We start from the raw sequence: 17,270 nt of genomic DNA on the forward strand, positions 1-17,270 counted from the left end.
CTCCTGGAGTAATCTTTTAGAAGTTCCTTTAGTAAGGGACTATTTGTAATAGGCTATCAGTTTTTATTTGTCCAAAATTACCTTCATTTTTCCCTCACTCTTGAGAGATAGTGTTGCTGCACGTACATTGCTAAGTTGGTAGTTTTATGATCTCAGCCCTTTGAAGATATGCCACTGTTGGCTCACTTCCATTTTTGCTGTTGAGAAGTCAGCTCTCAGTCTGCTTTTTTCTTTTGCTCGTGAAGTGTCTTCTTCTTTCTGGCCGCCTCTAAAATCCTTTCTTTGTCTTCGATGTCTTCAGTGTCATTATGACTCCCTAGGTGAGGATTTCTTTTTATTTATTCTGCTTGGGATTTGTTGAGATTCTTGTCTCTGAGGTTTTTTATCTTTTACTAATTCTGGAAAATTCTCATCTATTTTCTCTTTCAGTATTATCGGTCACCCAGTCTTTCTCTTCTCTCTTCCTGGAGTAATGAGTTAGGTGTTTGTTGGACCTTTTTTTGATAGTGAGCTCGTGTTCCCTGCAACTTTAATCTCTGATAATTCTTTGAGGTTTGGGCTTAAAGGGAGGATTTTCATCTTTTGCAGATGCTTCAGAGGGCTCTACTACCCCAGAGCACTTAAAACTAAAGTTTAGGTCTTAGGCTTTTTAGGTTATTGGCGTAGCTGAATCCTGACTCCAGGCTTGCGTCAAGAAGGTGTTATGACGGTGCTCTGAGGGAGGAGACTCCTCTCCTTCTCTTTCCCCTTCCTGAGCCACGGCCAAGACAAGGCAGATTTTCTTCTAGTTCACCCTCTGAGGATATGGCTTTGCAGATGGTCTGGCTGGATATGGGAGTTTCCAATGTGATGCTTGCCTTGCCGGCCGACATTCAGGGGCCAGACCACATGCAGAGGTTAGACCATTGCCTATGTACACGGAAAAAGATAATTACACTTACCTTTTAAAAAGTTCACCCCAGCTGCCCTACAGAGAATAGATTAGAGTCCCAGCAGGGAGGCAGAGGCAAGTTTGGATGCTATTGTAGACCCCAGGGGAGAGACGGTGCTGCCTGGGACAGCATGGTGCTGGGTGGGGAAGGTTATTGATTGAGATGGTCTGTCTCTTCCCCTAAACTATAAGGTATTCAGAGTGGCAAGGAGCTTGTCTTATTCATCTTTGAGTCCTTCATGCCTGGCACAGGGAAGGCATTCAGCAAATGTTAATTGAATTGAACTGTGTAATCAGTAATGGTTCTAGCGCTGTTTTTTTGTGACCGTTTTCTTTAAAGGGAAATGACATAAAGGCATTCCAGGCAGTGAACTCATCCTGTCTCTGGCATTGCGAAGCTCAAGCCAGAAATAGAGAGCCAGCTGTTTGTCAGCCCCTGCAAGCCTTAGGTTTCGGCCAGGTTTACTTCCATGATAGCATAGCTTTCTTTAGCCTCTACACTTGTTCCTTTCTTACGGAATCTCCGATTCTGTTTGAAACTACCTACGTAAAGCCTTACCATCTTACTGGGCTTTCTCTCTAGGCAGGTTGCAAAGATGTCCCTCTAATGGTATGTTATAACTGTGAAACCTTCTGACTCCTAAGACATTCTTATTGGGAAAAAGTGTTCTGTGTCTAAGGAACAAATGGAGAGGCAAATGGTCCCTGCTGGGTGACAGTTTAATAAGCTTCAGCTGGCCACTTAGGACTGTTCTAAGAGCGTATGCATTACTGTTCCATTAGAATGTGTAGAAGTATTTCTAGAAAGTACAGTGAAATAAAGCATACATATATGATTTTAAATTCTGAGGCCTTGAAGATCTTCATTTAAACAAATATATGTTGGGGCTTCCCTGGTGGCGCAGTGGTTGGGAGTCCGCCTGCCGATGCAGGGGACACGGGTTCGTGCCCCGGTCCGGGAGGATCCCACATGCCTCGGAGCGGCTGGGCCCGTGAGCCGTGGCCGCTGGGCCTGCGCATCCGGAGGCTGTGCTCCGCAGCGGGAGAGGCCACAACAGTGAGAGGCCCGCGTACTGCAAAAAACAACAACAAACAAACAAACAAAACAAATATATGTTGAATGTTTCCTGAGCCCCAAGCCCCATGCAAGGCACTGGCAATAAAGACACAATCAGACACCGTCCCTGTGCTTGAACCAGGATCACTCCTGGCCCATACTGTCCTTTTGTGTGAGTTAGAAAAAGGTGTCCCCTCCTTAAGGAAAAAGATATTAAATTAGTCAATACATTATTTCCATTTCAACGACAAATTTGTTACAGCAAATGGATTATTAAGGACAAATGAATATTAGTTGTTACATAATATTTACGTGGTATCCTAATGAAGTACTTACTGACTTAAACTTAGAATTCAGAAATACTCTGGCACAGTAGACAAACATCAGATGATTGAACTACAATATGAAACTTCAGATTTAACTAGTGCACTAATACCAATGAAGGATTTTTTTAAAAGTGGGAAGTAGGGCATTGCCTGGTGGTCCAGTGATTAGGACTCCATGCTTCCACTGCAGTAGGCCTGGGTTCCATCCCTGGTCGGGGAACTAAGATCCTGCATGTGGTGCAGTGTGGCCAAAAAAAAAAAATTAAACAGCTGAAAGTAGTCACCAGTGATACTTCAGATGGAAAAGTAGATCTTATTTAGAAATACAGTCTATTTTAGATTGTATTAGATCAGCAAAGTCTTTTGATAATCTCGTTTGTCAAAGGGGAACAATATATATTGTCCTGTTAAAATGAGACACTTGACTACCACATGCCAGAAAATTCTCATCATAAATATAAAATGGCCCAAACAAAATCATCTGATGATGTTTATTTACCAAGCCAGGATATTTCTGAATTTCTGGTTTAAATCAACAAGTACTTTCATTACAATAATATGTAAATATTATAACTAATATTTGTTATCATGAATAATACATTTGTTGTAGAGTAAAATATAAAATATGAAAAATATTCCAGGTATTAAAGATGCCTGCATGTGCACGGCATCACTGCATCCTTGTGCATGACTTAAAAGCCACACGTGGTGGCCTTGGGAGGCCCAGTCTTGGGGGCGCAGAGATAGCTGATGATTCCAACGCGCAATGCCAAGAGTTCTATTAGAAGTGTGCATGAAGTGTGCTGGGGGCCAGAGGGAAGCAGGCCAACCGGGAGGTATGGCAAATGCCGGTGCGTGTGAGAGGCACTCAGGTGAGTAAGGTGCATGGTCTTTTGGACATATTTCGGCTGTTGGAAGCCTGTAAGCCTTCTTTCTGGGTTCCTGCTGCATCCTGGAGAAGTGAGATAGCTGAGTTCCAGATTGGTGAGGTGTTTCTATTTTTAGATGGACTGTGTTGCTCTCTCCTCCTGCCGACGTCTTCTGTCTTCAGGTCTCTGCTCTCACAGCATGAATCAGCTTTATTTTATGGCTTGTTAACTTTTCTTTCCTACCAGATTTCAGATTCAGCTCAAGGGCCATATCTGTCTTGTTTATTATTGGCCCCTCGCACTCCAGTGCACAATGCCTGGAATACTGTATAATAAGCTTCTGACAGATATTGGCTGAGATGATTTTTTCATTCATTCCTCGAACATTTCCTGAACGCTTATTTTGTGCCATGGACTCTGCTGCGCCCTGGGCGAGCAAAGAAATGACACCCCATGGGTCTCTCTGGCCACTATGGCCCAGTGGAGGAAGGGCAGTGTTAAAGGGGGCGTGGGCGCAGCCGGCTCCGATTCAGAGCTGGTGGGGGCCTCTGAGCCAAGTGTGGAAGGCAGAGGGGGTTGAGCAAGGTTTCGGGGTGTGGCGTCAGGACAAGTATTCAGACAGGGCCAGCAGGCACGGCAGCATGGTGGTGAGCTACAACACTGGGGACTGCAAACATTCCCTCCGGCTGGAATACAGGATTTGAAGAGAGGAGAGCGAGGGATGCTGTGACCTGAGAGCCCAGTCGTAAAGGTCCTAACTGCATACTGGGAGCTGGGGAGCCACGGGAGGGATTTAAACAGGTGTGTGTGTGTGTGTGTGTGTGTGTGTGTGTGTGTGTGCGCGCAGAGAGACGGAGGCCCAGGGGGAAGCCGAAGGCTGTCTTCACCAAAGCAGTGGGGAGAGATCTGTGGGCTGCTCACATCTTCAGAGCCTGGGTACCACGCTATTTAATAAAGGCCTCATTGCTTGATGGGCCATTAAGTAACCAATGATATATTTCAACCTCATTGAGGAGGAAGACGCAGAGTAGAATCAAATTCAGACCACGTTGAGATAAAAGAATAAAGAGGCAATTCACATGCCCATCTCTCCTCCTAAGGACAAAGGGAAGGGGACGAGCATCATCCAGGGTCCGCCCGGGGCCAGGCACCGGTTAGAAGCTTCCGCATTGGTTTTCTTGCTTAGTGCCTGTGGCAGCCCCACGTAGAGACGGTGCCGTGCCTTTTGTAGGGGAGGACCTGGAGTGCCGGGGACGTCGGCCACTCGTAGGTGGCACTGGAATCTCAGACCTGGTCTGACCTCACCATGCCCGCTCCTCCCATTGCACCTGCCTCCCCGGGCAGGCTTCTCTCCACCAGACAAGCCGTGATTCACTTTTGTGCAAAGGATGAATGGTGTGGAGGTCGGCAGCCTGGGCCCGTGTAGACCTGCGCTGCCCGAAGTCGGGAGCTCGTCTGTTTGCCCCTGGCCCTGGCAGACACGGCCGGGGGAGGCTGGCGGGTTCTTGCTGTCTTTGCACCACCCTCCCACTGCTCTCCCTTTTGTCCGTCCTTCCCTCTCCTCTGCTTGTCTGGCCCTCCTGGAAGATAGATTTGAATCCATCCCGAAACCTTTGCTGATTAGTAATGAGCAAGTTGACGGAAACTTCCTTGTGATCCCTCCTCAGGGTGTCACATTTAAATGGATGATGGCATCCTGTGCAAGAGACGAAGGGCTGAGGTGCCTCTGGAGGGATGATGGGCCGCGGGGTCGATGTTCTCACGTTCATAATCCCCACTCACACCCCGGCAGAGCCTTTAAGGCCCTTGTTCTCTCCCTCTGCTACCCCGTGACCTCGCCCTGGCCAGGCCTTCTCCCCGCATCCCACACCCAGTACTACTCCATCCCAACAGCCCCAGTCAGTTGGATGCCACCACCCTTTGCTCTCACTGATCTCTCGGCCTGGAATAGCTTTTGTCCCCCCCACTCCCTGCTGGCTGGACGTGGAGCCCCACTTCAATGTCCAGTCAATTCCGAGCTCCACCGTGAGGCCTCACCCTCCCCGCAGAAGCAGCTGCTGCTTCTTCTGTGTCCTCAGAGCCCTTGGTATGTCCCTCTGTACAGATTGATTTTCATGGGGGGGAACGATTTGTTTATGGATGCTGAACCCTGAGCAGTTTGAGGACAGAGATTGTGTGTGTGTGTGTGTGTGTGAGAGTGTGTGTGTGTGTGTGAGTGTGTGTGTGTGTGTGTGTGTGTGTGTGTTTCTCTAGAGCCCAGCCTGGAAGAGCATGAGTGTGCCAGCCTTGGCCTCAGCTGCAGAGGGGCAGAGAGACAGAGTACGTGAGTCCATTCCTATGTCTGTCTTGTTTCTGTCCTTCTGTCTCTTGGCAGGAAAATCTGCTTTTATCTGGAGGTCATGCTGCCAGGCCTTCTGTGGGGTTGTCCTGTAGGGAGCTCTTGCCTCTACCCACCCTTCCCATCGCCAGCCTCCCCTGTCTCTGTCCCAACACCAGTGAACACTTGGCATGTGCCCTTTGCTTTGCAGTGTCTCTGGCTTTGACTCAAATACTCGGGGGGTCTCCCCACTGCACAGACAGGGACTGTCCTAGTCATCTCTGGATCCCCAGCCCCTAGATCAGCGCCTGACACTTGTAGCTGCTCAGTGATGGCTGTGGACGCGCTGTGCTCTCAAAACCCAAAGCACTTGGCTTGTTCTTGGCCTTGGTTTTCTTTATTTGCCGTGTGTTTTTGTTAGACTAGACTAAACTGTTGTGACAAGCAGACCCCAATACTTAGGGGCTCGACAGAATGGCAGCCTATTTCTCGCCCTTGTAACACCTGGGTGGTTATTCAGTTTGGTGGGGTGACATTTGGAGACTCAGGATTCTCCAGCCTGTGGCCCTGCCACCCCGTGGGGTCTCTGCATCAACAGCCAGGTCCCAGGAGAGGAAAGAGCGAGGGGGAGCACACATGTCGCTTCTGCTCACATCCCAGTGGGTGGAACTGGGGCACGTGTCACACTTAACTGTCAGAGGAAACCAGAGCTGGACAGTCATGGTAAAAACAGATTTTCTTGGAGAACTATTGCAATTAGGGAAAAGAGTCTTCAGTATGCAACTGGGCTCCATTCCAAATACAGTCGGGACAAGTGGGGATTGGTAGCCAAGGAATTTGATTAGATATTGAGGGAGATCAGATATCAGGGGTGGGGCATTCTTGCTAAACTCCCTTTAGCAGGATTCTTGCTAAAACTGCGATACAGTGATGAACACGGAAGCCCAAAGGTGGAGGCCTAGTTGGGAAGAGGGTTCAGAGGAGCCTGATGGAAGTTCGGTCAAGGAGAGAGTCTTTGTCGCTGCCAGGGAGACTAGCGTTGTGTCCAGGAAGGAGAGGAACTGGATTTTGGTGAACTTCCCGCAGTCTCTGCCACAGTGCCGTGTAGAAAAAGGATGTGGAGTTTGTCAAAACTCCTGGTTCAAATCCAGGTCCGCTCTTTGCTAGCTGTGAGGGTCTGGATGAGTCACTTAACCCGTCCAAACTTTGAGCCTCAATCTCCTCAGCTGAATAATGGGGGAGAGTAACCCCACCTTAGAGGATGATTGAGAGAGAATGTAAGAAAGCCCCAGTGGTACATAAAATGTGTCCAATCCATTGTGACTAGTATAACTCTGGTCGTTATTACCATGTATCTCAATTTTATTGATTGACTAAAAATTTAATTATATGCACATGGCAAAAAATCTGCATAGTATGAAAGTATAAACAGAAAAATATGTCTTTCACTCATCCCACCTTCATTTCCCTTCCTCAGAAACAACCACCATTAGCAGTTTCTTGATATGTTTCCAGAGATTTGCAAACACAAGCATATGTGTACAAACAGCTTTTTTTATTTACCTAATGCTTTCATATGATACACTCTGTTCTATACCTTGTATTTAACAAAATAACTTAGCTGTTGCTTCATATCAGTATATATTGATTTACTGCATCTTTTTTTTTTTTTTTTTTGGCTGCATAACATTCTGTAGTAGGAGTGACCCATCATTTACTTAAGTTCGTGCCACACTGACAGTCATTTAGCTGTTTAGGGGGCTGTTGCCACCATATCCTGGTATATATCAATATGTCTTTGATATATACATATCCTGGTATATGTCAATATGTCTTTGTGCCCTTGTGTGAGAACAGCTGTAGGATGAAAGTCTAGGATTCGTACGTTGCATTTAATTCTCTTCAAAAATAGGATTTAAAATTTGGAAGGTTTTTCACTTGGGTAACTATTGTGGAAAGAAAGATTAGGAATTAGAGACCTCGCTTGTCATGAGAAGGTGAGATAAAATACATTGTTTCTTTATTTTTAAAAGCTTTACTAATACAGACCCCTGGTCCCTCTTCCCGTGGTGCCTTGGATTCCAGATTTTGCAGCAGGAATATTTGACCGATTTATAAACCGGTGCAAATCGGCTCTTAGCTTCAGAATGTATTTTCCCACAGAAACGAATTGTCAACCAGCTTTCTGAACCCCACACTTGTTAAAGAAGTTAGATTCACCACAGTAGAAACAAAGTCCACTTTGTTTTGTCTGTTTGTTTTTGTGGCTGAGAAGCAAACACTGTGGAGTGCTTTCTCTGTGTTTGATACTTTCTCACAGATGGCCTTATTTAATGCTTACAGAGCTTTGAGGTGAAAAATATTATCTCTGTTTTCCAGACAAAGAAAGGGATAGGTTCACAGATGTTAGGTAACTCGCCCAAGGTCACGCAGAACCAAGATGTGAGCTCAAGTCTTGATGACTGTACCGCTCTGTGGACCTCTCCTTCCTAATTAGGAAATTCAGAACTTTCCTGAATGGCAAAGAAGTTTGACCTGTTGCATAAACATCTGCTGATTAGCAGTGCCTCTTAAAGATGCTGTGGCCTTGCTGAGCTTAGTAGAGAAAGAGGGTCTGTTATGGCCCCAAGTTCGGTATCTGACATGCTTAGAACTTACCTCATTAATCAGGCAACTCTCGGGTGATGGTCCAGTGTCCACTGTCGGCTCTGCTGGTTTCCACCTTTGAATTGTTTCTACCCTCAGTTCTAAGGCAAGATTGCTCTCTGCATGACCCTGGACTCTGGCTCTGTGATTTGTGTCCTTCCCTGATGTCCTCCCCACATCCTTTATCCAGCTTGTCTTCTTACTGTGTTTTCTGTCTCTTAGCAAAGGAAAGTTATTTAAAGCACTTTCTAAACTGCATGGCATTACTATTTATTTATTTTTAATTTTTATTGAAGTATAGTTGATTTACAATATTGTGTTTTTGGTGTACAGCAAAGTGATTCAGTTATATATATTCTTCTTCACATTCTTTTCCATTATGGTTTATTACAGGATATTGAATATAGTTCCCTGTGCTATACAGTAGGACCTTGTTGTTTATCTATATTTAGTATTTTGTACCTGCTAATCCCAAACTCCTAATTTATCCCTCTCCTACCCCCTTTCCCCTTTGGTAACCATAAGTTTGTTTTCTATGTCTGTGAGGCTGTTTCTGATTTGTGAATAAGTTCATTTGTATCGTATTTTAGATTCCACATACAAGTGACATCCTGTGATACCTGTCTTTCTCTGTCTGACTTACTTCACTTAGTATGATAATCTCTAGATCCATCCATGTTGCTGCAAATGGCATTTGCATGGCATTATTATTACTAATGACCCACAACCCCCATCGTCACCACTTTGCTCCCCTCGTTCTCCAGCCTTCGAGCTGGTGTCACCTCACCCTGAAGTCTGCTCTTGTTTTTGGAACCCTGGTTCAGTTCTCCCAGCTCTCAGGAAATCTATTGCCTATAAACAAAATTAGCACCTCAAAGCTCCCTCCCACCCCCACTTTTTAGAACATGCAGAGAACCACGTTAGAATTCAATATGCATATACTGGGGCGCCCCGTTTTTCCAACATAGCTTAGAATTAGTGCCTTGTGCCTGTGAATCTCTATTTTATTAATTTAGTATATCTTTATTACCTGTTGTTTCCATATTAGTACAGTCCTTTTCTTGTTGGGCTATAAATCCACCCTTGTTTTATTATTTATTAACAAACACTTAAGGGGCTGATCGAGTCAGACCACCACCTCCATTATCTCACACATTCCTCGGAATAACTCCACAGAGAGGGTGTTATTAGCCCCCTATGCAGTTGGGTAAAATGAAGCTCAGAGAGCTTCATTAACTTGTCCGTGTTTCATCTAGTAAGTGGTAGGCCTGGGATTTGAACCCAAGTGTTTGGATTCTAAATCCATAACCTCTCCCGGATGAAAGCCAAGGCTTGTAGTTTCTTATTATCTTGTTGCTTCAGTTACTCTATTCAACTCCTTAATTACTGATGACTCCAAATTAGCAGAATGTTACTGAGGCTTCTGGTGTGGGAATGGGTCTTGTTTTGACCGCAGTCACAAAATCTATACTGAGAAGACATTACTTAAATCCAGAATGAGAGACGGTGAAAATCCACAGAAAATCCGGAAGAGAGAGGGACCAGTTTTATGTGACTGGCTAACCGATTGACCTCTAGAGGGTTTTTATTTATTTTTTGTCCATTCCTTTGCTTCTTGAAAGGCTAAATTACTTCAAGGAGCTCCACCCAGTTCTTAAAAATGTCCAGGAGGGACTCCCCTGGTGGCGGAGTGGTTAAGAATCCGCCTGCCAATTCAGGGGACACAGGTTCGAGCCCTGGTCCGGGAAGATCCCCCATGCCGCGGAGCAACTAAGCCTGTGTGCCACAACTACTGAGCCTGCGCTCTATAGCCCGAGAGAGACAACTACTGAGCCTGTGTGCTGCAACTACTGAAGCCCACGTGCCTAGAGCCTGTGCTCCACAACAAGAGAAGCCACCGCAATGAGATGCCCGCGCACCGCAACGAAGAGTAGTTCCCGCTCGCCGCAACTAGAGGAAGCCTGTGCACAGCAACGAAGACCCAATGCAGCCATAAATAAAGAAAGAAAAGAAAAGAAAATGTCCAGGAGATTGCAGTTAAGTAAACTCCCAGCGTGTAGGGTTTTAGGTTTTCCAAAGTCTGATATCCCAAACTTGTCTGGTCATAAGAAGCACTGGGGCATTTGTTAAACTTTGATTTCCTGGTAGGGGTAGGACCTAGGGAATCTTTATTTTTTTTAACAAGACCCCTTGGGCCGATTCTTCTGATCAGACTAGCTTGGGAAGCACTGATACCAGCACTGGGAATCAGGTCCTCCCTTTGGGCTGTCCCCTTTAGATTTGACGCACAGCTGGTCACATTGTATTACAGTAGAAGGAACAGGAATTCTGGAGTCAGAAAGCACAGGAATCAAAACCCCAATCTGACCACTGATAAATTGTGTTATCTCAGGCACATAACTGAATGTTCCCAGCTCGAAATGTCTGCTGCCACTTCCTCTGCCTGGAAACAGGAAATTGTTTCCCTTTCTCTGCCCACCTGTTCTCGACTCCTTTGTCCTCTTATTCTTTTTTTTTTTTTGATCTACACATTTTGTTTATTTATTTATAATTTAATTTTTATTGGAGTATAGTTGATTTATAATGTTGTGTTAGTTTCTGCTGTACAGCAAAGTGAATCAGTTATACATATACGTATATCCACCCTTTTTTAGGTTCTTTTCCCATATAGGTCATTACAGAGTATTGAGTAGGTCCTTATTAGTTATCTGTTTTATATATAGTAGTGTGTATATGTCAATCCCAATGTGCCACTTTATCCCTCCCCCCCTTTCCATAAGTTTGTTTTCTGCACCTATGACTCTGTTTCTGTTTTGTAAATAAGTTCATTTGTACCATTTTTTTAGATTCCACACATAACTGATATTATATATTTATCTTTGACTTACTTCACTCAGTATGACAATATCTAGGTCCATCTGTGTCTCTGAAAATGGCATTATTTCATTCTTTTTTATGGCTGAGTAATATTCCATTGTATATATATACACCACATCTTCTTTATCTATTCCTCTGTTGATGGACATTTAGGTTGCTTCCATGTCTTGGCTATTGTAAATGGTGCTGCCATGAACATTGAGGTGCATGTAACTGTTTGAATTATGGTTTTCTCTGGATATATGCCTAGGAGTGGGATTGCAGGATCATATGATAGTTCTGTTTTTCATTTTTTGAGGAATCTCCATACTGTTCTCCATAGTGGCTGTACCAATTTACATTCCCACCAACAGTGCAGGAGGGTTCCCTTTTCTCCACACCCTCTGCAGCATTTGTTGTTTGTAGATTTTTTTGGTGATGCCCATTTGTCCTCTTATTTTTCAGCTCTCCAGCACATGCCCAGATTCCCCCCATACTGGGTCACTCATAATTATCTTTGTAATCATTTTTAGGTGTCTGGCATTCCCCACTAGACTCTAAGGTTCATGAAAGCAAGAACCGTGACTCTCACGTTTATTACTTGTGAATATTATGTTTAATATTTGTCATTTTATTATTATGACTCTCATGTTTATTGTTGCATACCCAACACGTAGCATAGGGTGGTATGAATGACCTCTGAGCTTTGCTTTCCTCTTCTGTAAAAATGGAAGAATATGATCTATCCATCGGGGTATTGGGAGATTAAAATGAAATAGTGAGCATGAGAGCAACTGGCATACAGTAGGCATCTCATAAATGTTAGTTTTTGCCTTCCTTTGGAAAACCCACTTAGGATTACTGTACTGAATAGAATAGATTATAACCAAGGCTTTAAAGCTGTTTGCTTGACACTCTATTCTAAAAAGGTTCTAGTATTCTTATTCTTAAGATTTTAGCATTTAGTCTTCTTTCCCCACCAAGTCCAAAGGCTCTTCCATCAGACTTTTAACTTTGTTCTGGTGACCTGTTTTGAGGTCTCTAATAATTTTACTTGATTTCCTGTGGGTAGCATATCTTTAAGCTTTCTTTATTCAGTTCAGTGCTGAGAATGAAAATATGATTGTAGATTGAATGAATATTTTAAAAAGATCATGGGTGGTAGAATGGGTTTCAAAGGTAGCTTTATGGAATCTCTTTTCCTGGAATTCTTTAGAAGAGAATAAGAACACTGACTTGTGAAGATTTCTTCTAATCCTTTGGCTGTGAAATCCATGCTGATGTTATTAGGTGAACCACGTTCAGAGTTTTATTTTTTTCCCTACCAGTTAGGAATAATTTTCAGATGTATGGCTGCCTTTCAGATATAAAGTACAGGAGAAGGGCTTGCTATTAAGGCCTTCTTCCACACATTGGCAAATGGAAGCTGCCCCAGTGCTAGGATGACCAACTGTTCCAGTTTGCCTGGGAGTAAGGGGGTTCCAGGGGCACTGGACTTTGAGTTTTAAAATCAGGACAATCCTGGAAAAGCTGGGATGAACTGGTTGGTATCCTACTCAGTGCAGAGGAGCTTGCTGGAGGAATTGGAGTAACAGGGAAGTAAGCATTAGCATGCTTTCCTGTTGTTTAAAAAAATAGAAGAGCCACAAGAAGTTAAAAGTGTCTTAAAAATTTTTTTTTTAACATCTTTATTGGGGTATAATTGCTTTACAATGGCGTGTTAGTTTCTGCTTGATAACAAAGTGAATCAGTTATACATATACATATGTTCCCATATATCTTCCCTCTTGCGTCTCCTTCCCTCCCATCCTCCCTATCCCACCCCTCCGGGCGGTCACAAAGCACCGAGCTGATATCCCTGTGACATGCGGCTGCTTCCCACTAGCTATCTACCTTACGTTTGTTAGTGTGTATATGTCCATGACTCTCTCTCGCCCTGTCACAGCTCACCCTTCCCCCCCCCATATCCTCAAGTCCGTTCTCCAGTAGGCCTGTGTCTTTATTCCTGTCTTACCCGTAGGTTCTTCATGATATTTTTTTTTCTTCTTAAATTCCATATATATGTGTTAGCATACGGTATTTGTCTTTTTCTTTCTGACTTACTTCACTGTGTATGACAGACTCTAGGTCTGTCCACCTCATTACAAATAGCTCAATTTTGTTTCTTTTTATGGCTGAGTAATATTCCATTGTATATATGTCCCACATCTTCTTTATCCATTCATACGATGATGGGCACTTAGGTTGTTTCCATTTCCGGGCTATTGTAAATAGAGCTGCAATGAACATTTTGGTACATGACTCTTTCTGAATTTTGGTTTTCTCAGGGTATATGCCCAGTAGTGGGATTGCTGGGTCATATGGTAGTTCTATTTGTAGTTTTTTAAGGAACCTCCATACTGTTCTCCATAGTGGCTGTACCAATTCACATTCCCACCAGCAGTGCAAGAGGGTTCCCTTTTCTCCACACCCTCTCCAGCATTTATTGTTTCTAGATTTTTTGATGATGGCCATTCTGACTGGTGTGAGATGATATCTCATTGTGGTTTTGATTTGCGTTTCTCTAATGATTAATGATGTTGAGCATTCTTTCATGTGTTTGTTGGCAGTCTGTATATCTTCTTTGGAGAAATGTCTATTTAGGTCTTCTGCCCATTTTTGGATTGGGTTGTTTGTTTTTTTGTTATTGAGCTGCATGAGCTGCTTGTAAATTTTGGAGATTAATCCTTTGTCAGTTGTTTCATTTGCAAATATTTTCTCCCATTCTGAGGGTTGTCTTTTGGTCTTGTTTATGGTTTCCTTTGCTGTGCAAAAGCTTTTAAGTTTCATTAGGTCCCATTTGTTTATTTTTGTTTTTATTTCCATTACTCTAGGAGGTGGGTCAGAAAGGATCTTGCTGTGATTTATGTCATAGAGTGTTCTGCCTATGTTTTCCTCTAAGAGTTTGATAGTTTCTGGCCTTACATTTAGCTCTTTAATCCATTTTGAGCTTATTTTTATATATGGTGTTAGGGAGTGATCTAATCTCATACTTTTACATGTATCTGTCCAGTTTTCCCAGCACCACTTATTGAAGAGGCTGTCCTGTCTCCACTGTACATTCCTGCCACCTTTATCAAAGATAAGGTGTCCATATGTGCGTGGGTTTATCTCTGGGCTTTCTATCCTGTTCCATTGATCTATCTTTCTGTTTTTGTGCCAGTACCATACTGTCTTGATTACTGTAGCTTTGTAGTATAGTCTGAAGTCAGGGAGCCTGATTCCTCCAGCTCCTTTTTTCGTTCTCAGGATTGCTTTGGCTATTTGGGGTCTTTTGTGTTTCCATACAAATTGTGAAATTTTTTGTTCTAGTTCTGTGAAAAATGAAAGTTTTTGAAAATTAATTTAACTTTTAAAGCCACTAAACTAGATATAGGTGGTCTTAAATAATAGTAATATTATAAAGTATTAATATTAATAAGTAATAATATTAATAATAATTTAAAAACTCAGTGACAGTCATTTAGAAACAGGACTTCCCTGGCGGTCCAGTGGTTAAGACTCAGCGCTCCCAACGCAGGGGGCACGGGTTCGATCCCTGGTCAGGGAACTAAGATCCCACATGCCGCGCGGCGTGGCCAAAACATTCTTAAAAATTAAAAAAAAAAGAAAAGAAATGAATGGTATTGTATTATAAAACCCAATCTTGTCTTTTCTGCACCTGAATGGCTATAGCTTTGAATGGCTACCATTTTCTAGTGTTAATCATTTTCACTTATTTTGTGAATAGTTTATCTTTGAAGTATTTTTTCTACTTAAATATCAACAGTAGAACTGATATTATCATTGATGAATCTTGAAAACAGGTCAGTTTTGAAAGAAGGGCCTTAACTCACATAAATGTGAGTTTTATTTAATTCTTATTAAATTTATTTAATTTTATTAAATTTATTAAATTTTATTTAATTCACTTAATTCTCACAAGGTAAAATTTAAAATTATTTTAATGCGTTTATGCCTATCTTATTCCCTAAAAGCATATAAGTAGCTTTCAAAAGTACTTATACATTGTTATAGAAGTACTTATACATTGTTATAAATTTTAAAAAAAATTTAGGTGAAGAAAATCAGGGCAAAGGAACAATAAAACAATAAAAGTGGTATAATAAGATGAAATCAGGGAATAGTTAGCATCTAGAAATGCATGATCTAAAGATCTTGCAGTTTTAATGATGGGACAACATCAAAGTTTTAGTTCACAGAACTTTCTGGTTACCAAGGGAAAAAATGTCCGAAATTTTAAGTCATGGTGCCCGTAAGATAAAATAAAAGAGGTTGTTGAAGAGAAGTGCAGCTTTTCCTAACACTGAGAGCTGGGAGAAATTTCCCCAGAGGGCTTCATAAAGGAGCCCCCATGTGGTTAGCATCCCTCCAACAGCACCCTTTAATCAATACAGTATCAAGGTTTTTATGAGATAGCGCCCCCCAGTGGACTCTGAAGGTATAACAACCAAGTGCCAGTAAGACTGGTTACTACATTTAATACAGTGCTCCTTCCCTGGGGCTGGGCTTCAGTTTCCTGGCAAGCTTTTCAGCATGCAGATTTCTAGGTCCCAGCCACCTCTGTTAAATCAACAACTCTTTTGAGAAGGTCCTGGATAATCCTGATAGAGAACCACTTTAGAGTTTTTTTAGAGAGATAGTCAAAGAGGAAACCCAAAGTCCAATAAATATTTGAAAAAAAATTCAGTTTCACTAGTATAATCATGAAGATGCAAATTAACACAATGATGAGATGCCATTTCGCATTGATTAGACTGGCAAACATATTTAGCAGCAGCTAGCAGAGGTGAAAATATGTGTACTCTGTGATCCAGACAATTCCACTTCTAGAGAAATTCTTGTTCATGGGCACAGAGATGCAATGAGAATGTTTACTGCAGTGTTCTTTGTAATGAGGAAAAATTGGAAAGCACCTATCTTCCATCAATGGTGGGATGCATAAAGCAATTTATGACGTGGGTTGAACTGTGTCTCCCCACTCTCCAAAAGATATGTCCAAGTCCAAACTGGTATCTGTGAATATGACTTATTTGGAAATAGAGTCTTTGAAAATCTAATTAAATTAAGTATCTGGAGATGAGATGATCTCGGATTAATGGGGCCTAAATTCAGAGATGAGCATCCTTATAAGAAACAGAAAAGGAAAAGACACAGAGACACACAGAGTGAAGCCCACGTGAAGACAGAGGCAGGGATTGGAATGACACGTCTGCAAGCCAAGGAACACCAAGCGTTGCCTGCACCCACCAGGAGAGGGAGAGAGGCATGGTACAGCTTCTCTCTCAGCGCCCTCCGCAGGGACCAACACTGCCAGGGCCTTGTTTATGGACTTCTGGCCCCCAGGACTGTAAGAGTATAAATTTCTGTTGTTTTAAGTCATGGTGGCCCTAGGAAAATAATAAAATGGAGATCTTCACCCAAACCACAGGGATACCTGGATGAGTTAGAGGTTCTCCCTCAACCAAGAGAACAGAATCCTGGAGCTAATAATCTTCCACCATGCAGTTGAAGCAGTTTTGTCCTGATTTGAGGCTGAAAGAGCCCTTGGAGACCAACTCCCCCCACTTTAAAGATGAGGATGCCCAGAAAGAAGAAGGGACTTGCCCAAGACCCCAGAGTTCCCAAGGGGCGGAACTTGAATTTGAACCCAGGTCCATCTGACTCCAAAGCTTGTGTTCTTTCCACTTCAGTTGTATCCAGTCCTCTCACATGGCAGCAAGGGCTAGAGGAGCGAGCCCAGATGCTGGAATTGGAAGACTGCGCTAAGTCTTTGCTCTCCCAGGCCCTAACAGCGTGGCAGGGAGAAGGTTAACTCCTCTAACCTTCGGATCCCTCTTCCCAACAGACAGCGAGACTAACCTTGCTCCCCGAGCAAGGTTACAAACTCTGGATTGTAAGGCTCAAATAGGATAATATATGTGAAAACGTCTTTATTAACTGGAAATCATTATACTATTGATACAAGTAGTAGTTAGTACTGTTATCATCTATTCTAGCCTCAGACTAGGAAAGTGAAACTCAGACAGTATGAAAGACAGAATCCTAAAATAACCCCCAAGGACCTTCCCACGTGTATAATCCTCTGCCCTTTGAGTGTGGGTGGGACCTGTGTATATGATGAGATATCACTCCCATGATTATGCGACATTATGCTGCAAAAGGGAGATGTCCCTCAGTGGGCCTGACCCAATTAGGCGAGCTCTTTCAAGACAGTTTTCTCCGGCTG

The 17,270-nt window shown here is 43.0% G+C and overlaps 1 protein-coding gene across 18 annotated transcripts in view; it reads left to right on the forward strand.

Annotated features, from left to right (window-relative positions):
- The window catches only part of TTLL11 (tubulin tyrosine ligase like 11), a 265,307-nt gene that overhangs the window by 15,413 nt on the left and 232,624 nt on the right, over positions 1-17,270 (forward strand). Inside the window, exon 1 of one of the 18 annotated variants that reach the window (XM_060300498.1) lies at positions 3,145-3,186. The exons of 15 other annotated variants lie outside the window; for them this stretch is intronic. In XM_060300498.1, the coding sequence (XP_060156481.1) occupies positions 3,160-3,186 (27 nt within the window). In that variant the 5' untranslated portion in view covers positions 3,145-3,159. Of the gene's footprint in view, positions 1-3,144; positions 3,187-5,246; positions 5,270-10,159; positions 10,183-17,270 lie in introns of those variants that run through there. 2 more of the 18 variants (XM_060300500.1, XM_060300499.1) reach the window with 2 other exon arrangements.

This window comes from Globicephala melas, chromosome 6 (assembly GCF_963455315.2).
Source record: "Globicephala melas chromosome 6, mGloMel1.2, whole genome shotgun sequence".
NCBI classification, from domain to species: Eukaryota; Metazoa; Chordata; class Mammalia; order Artiodactyla; family Delphinidae; genus Globicephala; species Globicephala melas.